The 11,711-nt window shown below is 41.6% G+C and overlaps 1 protein-coding gene across 1 annotated transcript; it reads right to left on the reverse strand.

Moving 5' to 3' along the window:
• Positions 1 to 1,909: 1,909 nt before the first annotated feature.
• LOC143360900 (uncharacterized) lies at positions 1,910 to 11,711 on the reverse strand. Its single transcript, XM_076800080.1, has 13 exons — positions 11,555 to 11,711; positions 11,381 to 11,480; positions 8,125 to 8,261; positions 7,017 to 7,157; positions 6,740 to 6,810; positions 6,541 to 6,661; positions 5,308 to 5,475; positions 4,612 to 4,829; positions 4,214 to 4,370; positions 3,149 to 3,291; positions 2,823 to 3,036; positions 2,158 to 2,351; positions 1,910 to 2,096 (listed from the first exon to the last, which is right to left on the reverse strand). Exons 1-13 carry the CDS (start codon positions 11,636 to 11,638, stop codon positions 2,006 to 2,008), a joined length of 1,839 nt encoding a protein of 612 aa, XP_076656195.1. The 5' UTR covers positions 11,639 to 11,711; the 3' UTR covers positions 1,910 to 2,005.

Consider the following 11,711-nt stretch of genomic DNA (forward strand, 5'->3'; position numbering starts at 1 on the left):
TATGTTTAAAATCAGGGGGTTCACGTAGCAGAATGTCAAAATTAGGGGGCTTCACATCGCAGAATGTTAAAATTAAAGGGGCTCGCGTAGCAGAATGCTAAAATGAGGAGGCTTCACATCGCAGATCGTTGAAATTAAGGGGGTTCACAAAGTAGAATGATAAAATCAGGGAGGTTCACATAGTAAAATGTCAAAATCAGGGGGTTCACATAGCAGAATATTAAAATTAGGTGGCTTCACATCACAGAATGTTAAAATTAAGGGGGTTCGCATAGTATTATGTTTAAAATCGGGGGGTTCACGTAGCAGAATGTCAAAATTAGGGGGCTTCACATCGCAGAATGTTAAAATTAAAGGGGCTCGCGTAGCAGAATGCTAAAATGAGGAGGCTTCACATCGCAGATCGTTGAAATTAAGGGGGTTCACAAAGTAGAATGATAAAATCAGGGAGGTTCACATAGTAAAATGTCAAAATCAGGGGGTTCACATAGCAGAATATTAAAATTAGGTGGCTTCACATCACAGAATGTTAAAATTAAGGGGGTTCGCATAGTATTATGTTTAAAATTGGGGGGTTCACGTAGCAGAATGTTACAATTAGGGGGCTTCACATCGCAGAATGTTAAAATTAAGGGGGCTCGCGTAGCAGAATGCTAAAATTAGGAGGCTTCACGCAGCAGAAAGTTAAAAATAAGGGGTGTTGTATAACAGAATATTAAAATTAGGGGGCTTCACGCCACAGAATGTTAAAATTAAGGGGGCTTGCATAGCAATATGTTAAAATCAGGGGGGTTCACGTAGCAGATTGTTAAAATTAAGGAGGTTCGGAAAGCAGAATGTTAAAATCCGGGAGGTTCACATAGCAAAATGTTAAAATCAGGGTGGTTCACGAAGCAGAATATTAAAAGTAGGGGGCTTCACATCACAGAATGTTAAAATAAAGGTGGTTCCCATAGTAGAATGTTAAAATCAGGGGGGTTCACGAAGCATAATATTAAAATTAGGGGACTTCACATCGCAGAATGTTAAAATTGGGGGGTTCGCATCGCAGAATGTTCAAATTCGGTGGTTCGCATAGCAAAAAACGGGGGGGGGGTGCATAGAAGTGTTCAAATTAGGGGCTTCACGTAATGGACTGTTCAAATTAGGGGGTTCACAGAGCAGAATGTTAAAATTAGAAGGGTTCACATAGAAGAGTATTCAAATTAAGGGGGTTCACATAGAAGAACATCTACATAATGAGCATTAAATACCAGGGGTTCGCATAACTGAACGTCCAGATAACGGGCATTCAAAGAACGAGTATTCAGATAACAGAACGTCCAATTAACGAGAGTTCACATAGCCGAGCGTCCGCGTAACTGGCGTTCGCATAAGTGGCGTCGACGTAACAGAGTGTCTACAGCATAAAATACACCATAGGCAAATTAAACGATTGAATGAATGGCCCTAATTGCATAAACACTCGTCCGCAAAAATTCAAGATCGCGTAACAGACAATCGAGGGCGATACTGTTCCTCAGCTATAAATTGCGTGCCGTGAGAACAAACGCGTGTACTTAAGTGCACGAGCATGCCAGCTAGCATAAATCAATGCGCTTTCAAGGTATGCAACGGATGGCGTCCCGGAGTTAATTACAAGCCTGTAACGCTGCAGTACATTTGCTAAGTCGCAGGAGGTGCTATTAACAGTACAAGCATTACTTGTTAGTAATATCTGTGTGCTAACATTGTGTGCTGACACTGTGTTATCTGGCAACGATAAAATCAATCTCGAAAGTCTCGCTTACCTACCAGAGACAAGCGAGATCTCGCTGGGATCCATTTACCCGAGATCGATATAAAAATAAATGAGCACAACAATTCAATCGTTCATTCAATTATGTATAAAATAAGTATATTTCTCGAAAATCGATTCCTGTACTGTAACACCTGTACAGATACATACACACAAAAGACTGTTGCAATTTCTACGAACTGAACATTTCATTTCATAAATTCAACATCAATCATTCACCAAATGTAAGACACTATCCCTCGCGATCCCGATTTCTCGCAGCGTCGCGCCTAATTGGTCCAGCCTTCTTGGCGAATACCTATAATTATTGATAGTGTTAACGATGCATGAAAAAGTCGGAATCGATGACGGTATTTTACCCGCTGAGAACAATCTTGTAGCCTCGAGGAACCGTTCTTGACATCGCTTTGTCCAATAATTGGTAAAGACGAGCTATATGCTCATCCGCTGAGACATGCACCAGGTATATCGTGCCACCATTTAGGGACCTGACTTTTAGTCTGAGTTCCCCTGGTTTTCCTGATGGCTCGTTCACCTGGTGCAAGATTGGCGGCTGGAAAGAGTTAAATAAATTGAAGTTTGATTGTTCATTTATCAAAGAATTTATTCAGTAAAGTCCTGATCTAAGCCGAACGGAGCTACACGATCTTAGTCAGTTCACCTGCCCCCTCCACTGGGGGGGGGGGGCCACGAGGGACCAAGAAGCTCGAGCTACTTCGGTCACCGAGCAGTATAAAGTGTAAGGATTTAATTAAAGTTAAAGGGTCGGGTATATCGGTGTGAACCACTACAAATCCAATTACGAAACTTCTTTATTTTTCATTATTTTTTCATGGGACTTTCGCCAAGTTATTCGTGGCATTTTTCTGATTAAAATGACACTAAACACGATATAATTTGAACTGTATTTAGTGGTTTAAAGTATTAAAGTGGTCAGAAGAAAGTAGTAGTCATACACGATCTATGTCACAGCACGGACCCGAGGATTGGGCTTAGATCAAGACTTCGCTGCAACGATCCTCACTGCACTGTTTTTAGCTGGTGTTGCCGTTTTTCCCCCGCGAGGGTTTCTTCTGCTCGTACTTTGTGACCTTTGTGAAATAGGTATATTTGTTTCGTCGACATTGTTGAAGCCGGAGAATGTTCTATTTCTTGGATTTGAGTTGATGGATATGCGGGAGTTTGGCAGGCTCGAGGATCTTGTTCTCTGTTTAGCAGAGTCTTCGCTGTTCTCCAATCTACCGGGCGAACAATAATTCGATAAACGCATAAAATTCGCAGTCTAGTGATCAGTGAGGAATAGCAAGGTGCCTTGGGATAATTAGGCACCTGGACACGTCGGAAAAATACCTAGGCGATGGTTTAGACGATGATCTTTCGCTTGATGGATGGTAGCATCGACCCGAACTTGGGAATCTCACAACAGCTTTCGTTTTTTGGAACCGTTCGCGTACGTTAGTGTCGCAGTCTACGAATTTGGTAGCTAGGTCTCGCTGGAATCATCGCCATCATTAAAACACACGTTTCTTCTTAGATTTCGATCGAAGGAGAGAGGGAGAACTTAACCTCTTAAGTATGGCGCGCTCGTCCGCGACCCTCTCTCCCAGTACGGCGCGCTCGTCCGCAACTGTGTCTCCCAGGGACGGCGCGCCTGGCCGCGGACGGCACAAAAGCCACTATAGTGGTTCCCACTGTTCAAACTGGTTGTTTTCACGGAAAGCCACTATAGTGGCGTACCGTTCAGACTGATGCTTTCCACGGAAACCACTATAATGGCGTACCGTTCAAACTGGTGCTTTCCACGGAACCAACTATAGTGGTTCGTACCGTTCAAACTGGTGCTTTCCACGGAACCAACTATAGTGGTTCGTACCGTTCAAACTGGTGCTTTCCATAGAAACCACTATAGTGGCGTACCGTTCAAACTGGTGCTTTCCACGGAAACCACTATATTGGTTCGTACCATTCAAACTGATGCTTTCCACGGAAACCACTATAGTGGCGTATCGTTCAAACTGGTGCTTTCCACGGAAACCACTATAGTGGCGTACCGTTCAAACTGGTGCTTTCCACGGAAACCACTATATTGGTTCGTACCATTCAAACTGATGCTTTCCACGGAAACCACTATAGTGGCGTACCGTTCAAACTGGTGCTTTCCACGGAAACCACTATAATGGCGTACCGTTCAAACTGGTGCTTTCCACGGAAACCACTATAGTGGCGTACCGTTCAAACTGATGTTTTCCACGGAAGCCGCTATAGTGGCGTACAGTACTTAAGAGGTTAAAAGATTTTGGACCTCGTTGACGAAAAGTTTAAGGAGTTCTTTCGAATTTTTCGCTGCCAACAAGGCTACGTTAAAGTCAATTAAATACTTTATTTGATCGTGTCTGTGGGATTAGGAAAGTATACCTTGTCTTTTCGACTACTCAGACCGAGTTCAGCATTGATGTGCGACTGCAAATGCGTATCGGAACAAACGTTATTATGCGACGCCAATATTTGGGAACGAAGAACGTACATTTCTAGGGGAGGATTTTCTACTGACGGGCTTTTCGGTTTTCCTGATCTGTTAATAACCATTAAACTCATAAACACAGTAGACTCAACAAGCAGGGTACGCCTTTCTATCGAATCGGTTTGGAAATTTAATTTTGTTTCCTAGTGTGGAAGCTCGATCATTGTGTGCGTGTGTTTATGGAAGTTTATGTTCGGAATACAAAATTTAAATATGAAGTTTCTTCGAATTTAACGATGTAAATTTACATGATTTTCAATTGTGTAATAATGAGTGTAATGAGTGTTTGTACCTAGACGTTGAAGGGGATGCAGAATAATCGAAACCAGACTGAATTTCCTTTTGAGGTGCATTTCGCCGACCGGTTTTCAGGGATGTTGTGCATGGTCGACGAGGTTTGCTCTGCACCACCGGTATGTTATCAGCCTGGGGTTGCTTTCCCAGCCGATAACCTTGGCCAGGGAACTCGATAGAGTCACCCAGGTACATCTGTTTTCTCCTGTCTTCTATCTAATAATTAGTACATTAATAAATCTAACCACATCACCAAATATATTGCAAAGTTTTCTAATGCTAAACACCTGATCGCAAAAGTTTGCCAAAGATATTTCATAGATTTTGTCCAGGTGATCTGAACCTTTAATTTGAGTTCTCGAATGTTTAAACATTTCTATGGGAGTCGGTAAGATCGACTCGTAAAATTTTTTCTCAAAATTGGCGACCTCGATTTTTTCGACTTTTCAACTAATGTTGAAGTGCCTCTATGACAAAACATGTACGTGCCTTATGCACGTATTATTTCTCTAGATCTGATTAAACATCCGTAGCAGAATTGGAGTATACAAGATACTCGATTCTGGTAAATATTCAGAATCGTCGGTAACGTAGAGCGCGACACGACGTGGGTAAAAATAGGAAAATGGAGATAGAAAAATGTATTGGGTCTATGAACGTACCTTGCGTGTACGAATCTACTGCGAAACTTTACCTTAAAAGGGACGCCGTTTGGGTACTCCTGCTGCAGTTCAGAGGGGAAATAACCTTCCAATATATCCCGCAAGAAAGACACTGTAGCAGGATCGTCGTAAAGACGCAGTAAACCATCTTGCACTATCATTCCATTTTTGTAGAACTTCAAAGACATGCAGGAAGGCGTCTTGAGACAATGAAAAACGCTCGATTAATACGATTGATTAGCGGAAGAATGTCTGGCTGCAAGTGGTTCTTCGCGTGACAAGATCACCGCGAGTAAAAACGAACGATAAAAAATCTGGATCCAGTGATCCGGATCTAGAGTGTCGGAAATTTTCCATTGACCATACTGCAGCGTATTCGTCATTGCTCGCGAAAATAGTGGGAGCGATTAACATCAGCCTTTTTGCGTTTCATTAGAATGCATCCAGGTCGAAGGATCGCCGTCGAAAATCGACACCGCGTCATAATCGATGTCACATAGTATTCAGCGGAACGAATGCGCGCGAACATGCTGCGGAATGGTATTTGTACTACAATCGATCGTATAGTGACGTTTCCAGTCACAGAACGCGAACTGTTTACATAAAATGAGGAAATAGAATGCTTACGCTGGGTTGACCATACTTTTAACCAATCTAGTAACAAAACATTGCCGAATTTTTATTATTTTTTTGTGAAACGTTTACTGGCATATTCCTGACATTTTTCTGGTTAAAACGAGTCCAAACACGGTACAATTAGGATTGCATTTAGTTGTTTAAATCCACTATAAAGTAGAACCTCGATTATCCGAACCGATCAGTGTATCAGAATATCAGTGTTTGCATAATGGAACAGTTATCTAGCTACAGTACTAAAACTATACAGATTTGTATAATAAATCGCCTGGCTTGGAATTGAACTGCCTACATAAAAGAGAATTTGGTTCGGATAATAGAGGTTGTGCTTCATCGCGTATTAAACACTCAAATGCAATGCAAACTATATCGTGTTTGGTATCAATTTACTCCGAAAAATGTCACGAATGTGTCTGTAACTGTTTCATGAAGCAGTCATTCGAAACGGAAGGGTCGTATCAGTGGATTAGTATAGTGTTCTCGACACGCACTTCTTTTCAACGTTCAGCCCCAGCGATAAGTGACCAAAGGACAGTCATTGTACACGACGTAAGCGACCCTTTGGGCCGAAACTTATCGCGTTCGTCAACACACCACTATACTTCGTTACATATACACTTGCTAATTACTTTGAAGGTGGCGCCTCTTCCCTTCTCATTATGCTGCACGTGAACTTCGCCCTTTCCCGCGGCCAAGTTCAGCTGATCGATGTTCGCGATAATCTGCTCGTAACAAGTCTCGATGTAATTACTAAAAGACATCAGCAACTGATAATTAATTCGATTGGTTTTCCGGCCTGTCGAGCCAGTAACGTAATACGCAATTTACTTGGCCGGTGTTCCAGGGTTCCTCTGGTTTGAATCGCCGACCCAGATCAGACCATAATCGGCCAAGAACTTCTGCAAAATGGGGACAGGGTAATATGTGTCGCGGCGATGACAAAAAGATAGGAATGACCGCGAGAGACTCGTGTAATCCACGACTAAATATTTCCACGTGTGCGTGTGCGTGCGTACGTGCGTGCGTGCGTGTGCGCGCGCGCGCGCGTGTGTGTGTGTGTGTGTGTGTGTACGCTACAAATGCTTCAAGGTGGGAATCGTTCAACCTCCATATCGTGGATTCTGCGCTCGAGCGTCAGACATCGACGATAAAGCTGCTCCGAGTTCTCCTTTTGATTACGACGTATCTGTTGCTCCTTTTTCTTTAGAACATCCTGCTCCTTGTTCTTCGACTCCCATTCCTTGATCTATACTCGTCCGCAAGAGATACAGTCAGTCTTATAATCGATGGCACACAATTTCAATCGAAACAACTCCTTTACAAATGGACCAAACGACGCCAGTCTTTCTGCCAAGCTGGATGAGCTAGTTTAGAACAATAACCATATACAGTGTTTACTCCATATATGTCCCAAATGCCTAGCTGATAAAAGTCCCAGAACTATCCCCACTGCTGCGGGGTTGCCGCGTAATGGGGACATGAACCGAGGCCTCTAAGTTTCGCTGTTCTATTCTACGTTCGGCGTTGATCGAAGAATGTCTCCTGGTCGATATATGTCACTGGACTAGTAGACTCGTGTTTTGGACATATATCGAGTAAACACTGCGGTTTATTCCTTGACAATCTTAATCAGCTGAAGACAACATTCTTTTAACCCTCGGACTCCTGCGAAGTTCTAGGCCTATGTCTATTCTAGGTAATTTATGACACAAGCCGATATTTCACTACTACAGTTTTCTTTCGATATAAGGAGATGGCTCGGGGACCGGCTTCCGTCGTATTCCGGATGAAGAAGAAGAAGGGGGATAGCGATTTTCTTATTTCGAGATAAAAAGGGTCGTCTTATGTCGGAATAAAATTGTACATACCGACTGTCGCTCGAGTTTATCCCCACCGCCACGGGTCACGAATAAAGCCTAGTTCAGACATGGCGGAAAGCGAGCGGTTTGAACGACGGACAGGTTTGAACGAATATGAAGACGTTACTGCGGTTTCCGTCGAGTCTGAACTAGGCCTAACTCAGGCATAGCATAAGGAGGGTTAGTGTTTGTACTGTTTCAAATAGTACCAAGTCGTTTTTGTCCTAAATGCATATGAGTGAAGCCTTTAGTTTGGATTACCGCAATAACTGGCAGAAAAACTGAAGTCGTCGAGGCTGACTATGAGTCTGGACGAAGGAAAAATTTGGGATTTATGAAACGACGATGACGAACCTTCCGTTTCAGCTTGGCCACTTCTTGGTCCTTCGACTTTAGCTGTTCCTCCGCCTTTTTGAGATTGCTTTGGACCACGTGCATCTGAGACTCGACCAGGTATAGCTGTTTCGTCAACGCACCGATTAGCTCACTCTCTAGGACAAGCGGTTTTCGTGGTTAGCCGAAGGAAGATAAGAATCCGCCTTGACGCAACTAGCCTCTCAGATTTGCGACATTGGCAATGTCGGATCAATGTCGCGTACCTGTCCACCGATTAGGATTGTGTTTCCGCGATGAACGACAGGCGAGACGTAAGAGATTAAGCGAGGATAGTTAGGCGGAGACAATGGCGAGACGGAGTCGCTGTGATTCGAGTCTGTGATGATCGAGATTATGTGGGCACAATTTATATCAATTCTTTTGACACGCTGACAGCGAGCTGATAAACATACTTCATCAAGGTATCGCTAGAGTGTTTACCAACAAATTCAACGAACATTTGACGATTTTTAACCGGGCAGAATGTTAACCTTGACAATCTACATCATGGTTATTAAAATCGATGAGGTTTTTTAAAAAGTTAACACATAAATTGTATTGGGTATACAGGGTGTCTCACCTAACTCGAGCATCTCAAATATCTCGCTTGCTTTTTACGATAGAAAAATTTTTAGTTGGTTCAGAGAGGCAAATATTATAATAGGCAAAAAAATTTGTTCAAGGCTATATTTTTTGAGATTTCAAGGTCATAGAAGTTTTTTTAAATGGAATGACATATTTTTATTATCGCTATATGATAGCCGAGGTGAAGACGAATCCAACGATCTTTAATATTATGACCTTCACGTGATCTTGAGTATGAAAAATTCATAAAAGTAGGGCACTTGATGTAAACAGTGAAATAACGATGACATGGTCCCCTTAGGGTTTTAAGAAATGTTCTTGAGCCTTGACTAATGACTGTAAACACGCTTACAATAAATTGTAAACACTGATACAAATTCTTCTTCTTTCGGTGGCTCAAATCAGTACTTTTAAGAAATTCATCGGAATTTATTCGATTGTGAATGATAACGTTACTTTTCTGAAACGATGGTACACAGTGATGCAGAAAAGATAGAAATGATTTTAGTTTATGGTGAGGCTAAAAATAACTCAGTACAAGCATCTCAACTGTACGCAGAAAAGTTTTGACCGCATAGTTCAATTGTTTTGTAAAACAGGGAGTATTAAATCACTGAAAAGACAACGATCAAAGCCTGCTACTGGAGAAGATGCCGAAACTTTTGTATTGGCTACAGTCAATATTGATCCTACTACAAATTGTCGAAAAATGGGACGTTCTTTAGACATTTACAAAGCAAGTGTGTGCCGAATATTGCAACGTCATTTTCATCCATACCATATTTCCTTACATCAGGAACTTCATGGCAACGACTTTGAGAATCCTGTTGCTTTTTGTGCATTGCAACAAATACAAAGAAATGAACATTTCTTTTATGACGTTCTCTTTACCGACAAAGCTACTTTTTCTAACCATGGACAACTGAATACACATATTAGGGGTACCCATAAGTAATCAATTATTTGCAAAGAATTTGTTTTGCCTTTAGTTCTGTATCGATCGTCGAAGAGGAAACACGTATGCTTTTACAGTTCTCGGTGAAGCAGCCTGTGTTCAAAATATTCTAAAAAGTATAATTTTTTTACAACCCTGTAATAAAATGGCGGCGTCCGTACCTTCCGAGGATCATATTCGTCATTGCGTACTTTTTCATTTTCATGCGGGATTTAATGCAACGGTAACAACAAAGAAAATTTGCGATGTTTATGGAGATGTATTGAAGGTCAACAAGTGTCAACGTTGGATCGGAAGGTTTGCTGCCGGTGATTATGATCTCTCTGACAGGCCTCGAAGTGGACAACCAGTTGAATTTGATAATGACACCCTAAAATCTCTAGTGGAAGCTGATCCAAAATCAAGTATACAAGAATTATCGAGAAGCCTTGGGTGGTCAACTATACAAAGGCGCCTACACGAAATGGGAAATAGGCAAGGAATATGGGTACCGCATCAATTATCTGAGACCAACAAGAATATTCGTCGATCAATTTGCACTTCATTGCTATCCAGATTTCGTAGAGATCCATTTCTTAGCAGAATCGTTACTGGAGATGAAAAATGGATTGTTTATGATAACATAAAGCGTTCCAAGCAATGGCTTTCTGCGAATTAAACCGCAATATCAACCCCTAAACCTAGCTTATCGCTTAGAAAGGTGTTACTGTGCATTTGGTGGGACTGTCGTGGCATAATTCACTTTGAGTTGTTGAAACCTGGAGAAACAGTTACAGCTGAGTTGTATTGTCAGCAATTACAACGGCTGTATTCAGAACTATTGAAAAAGAGGGCATCTTTAGTCCATAAAAAAGGTGTAATACTGCAAATTAACAATGCCCGGCCCCATACAGCGAAACTCACTCAGGAAAAAATCAAAAAATTGCAATGGGAAATTTTACCGCACCCCCCGTACTCACCGGATATTGCTCCCTCTAATTATCATCTTTTCGGATCTCTGGAGCATTATTTAAGAAATAAAACATTCATTTCTGTAGAAGATTTAAGGGGGCACCTAGAGTCATATTTTGCTTCACGAACCCTGGATTTCTATAAGAGGGAGATTGAAAATTTGCAGGAAAGATGGCAAATTTATTATATAAACTGTCCTTGATAATTATGGAGATTATATAATAAATTAAGAAATAAAAACTTGAATTTACTAGGAAGTTTGTTTTAGATTTGAAAATAATTGATTACTTATGGGTCCCCCTAATAATATGCATTATTGGTGCACTGAAAACCCAAAATGGCTTCGGCAAGTTGTACACGAGCGTCCGTAGAGTGTAAATGTATGGTGTGCAATCGTCGGTGATAATATATGAATTTTTCGTACTCAAGGTCACGTGAAGGTGATAATACGTTTCGTCTTGACCTCGGCTATCACAAAGCGATAATAAAAATATATCATTCCATATAAAAAAGCTTCGATGACCTTGAAATCTCGAGAGATATAACCTTGAACAAATTGTTTGCCTATCATAATGTTTGCCCCTCTGAACCAAGTAATGTTTTCCTGTGAAATTCTCTTCTGTCATAAAAAACAAGCGAGATATTTTAGATGCTCGTATTAGGTGATTTCTCTGTGTTTTATTTTATTCGGTTCTGGACCATCCTGCGAGGATGATCACCGTAGATAGACCTTCAATATCATACCTTCCTCAATGATCGAATTGTCCGGAACGAATGTACTAGAGGGCTTCGTATTGCAATGATTCCAAGCCTTCCTGCCACTGCAGAACGTCGTGCTCGAGGTCTAAAGAAAAATATGTGGAAAGTCCTGTTTCGAAGTAATAACAATTTCCTGGCCGAAGGAAAACCGCTTGTTACCGTCTTATCAATTCTCTTGACAGTTCGACCTGCGTCTTTCCTGAGGTCGAGGCTCGAGGGGCTTTCTAACGTTATGTTTTTCATGCGTTCCAGTTCATCCTCGTCGTCTATCACGTACGTCGACGTCGAGGAAATTCGTCTTAGTCTACAGTAAAAG

The sequence above is a fragment of the Halictus rubicundus genome, chromosome 14 (assembly GCF_050948215.1).
Source record: "Halictus rubicundus isolate RS-2024b chromosome 14, iyHalRubi1_principal, whole genome shotgun sequence".
In the NCBI taxonomy this organism is placed as follows: domain Eukaryota; kingdom Metazoa; phylum Arthropoda; class Insecta; order Hymenoptera; family Halictidae; genus Halictus; species Halictus rubicundus.

What these genes read in the sequence shown, in the direction of transcription:
- LOC143360900 (XM_076800080.1), bottom strand. Translation starts at nt 11,638, where the DNA reads ATGAAAAACATAACGTTAGAAAGCCCCTCGAGCCTCGACCTCAGGAAA. An exon ending in TGAGTAGTCGAAAAGACAAG is followed by an intron (nt 3,292 to 4,213) that starts GTATACTTTCCT and finishes CGATGATTCCAG; the next exon opens with CGAGACCTAGCTACCAAATT. An exon ending in CACCAGCTAAAAACAGTGCA is followed by an intron (nt 2,352 to 2,822) that starts GTGAGGATCGTT and finishes AACTCTTTCCAG; the next exon opens with CCGCCAATCTTGCACCAGGT.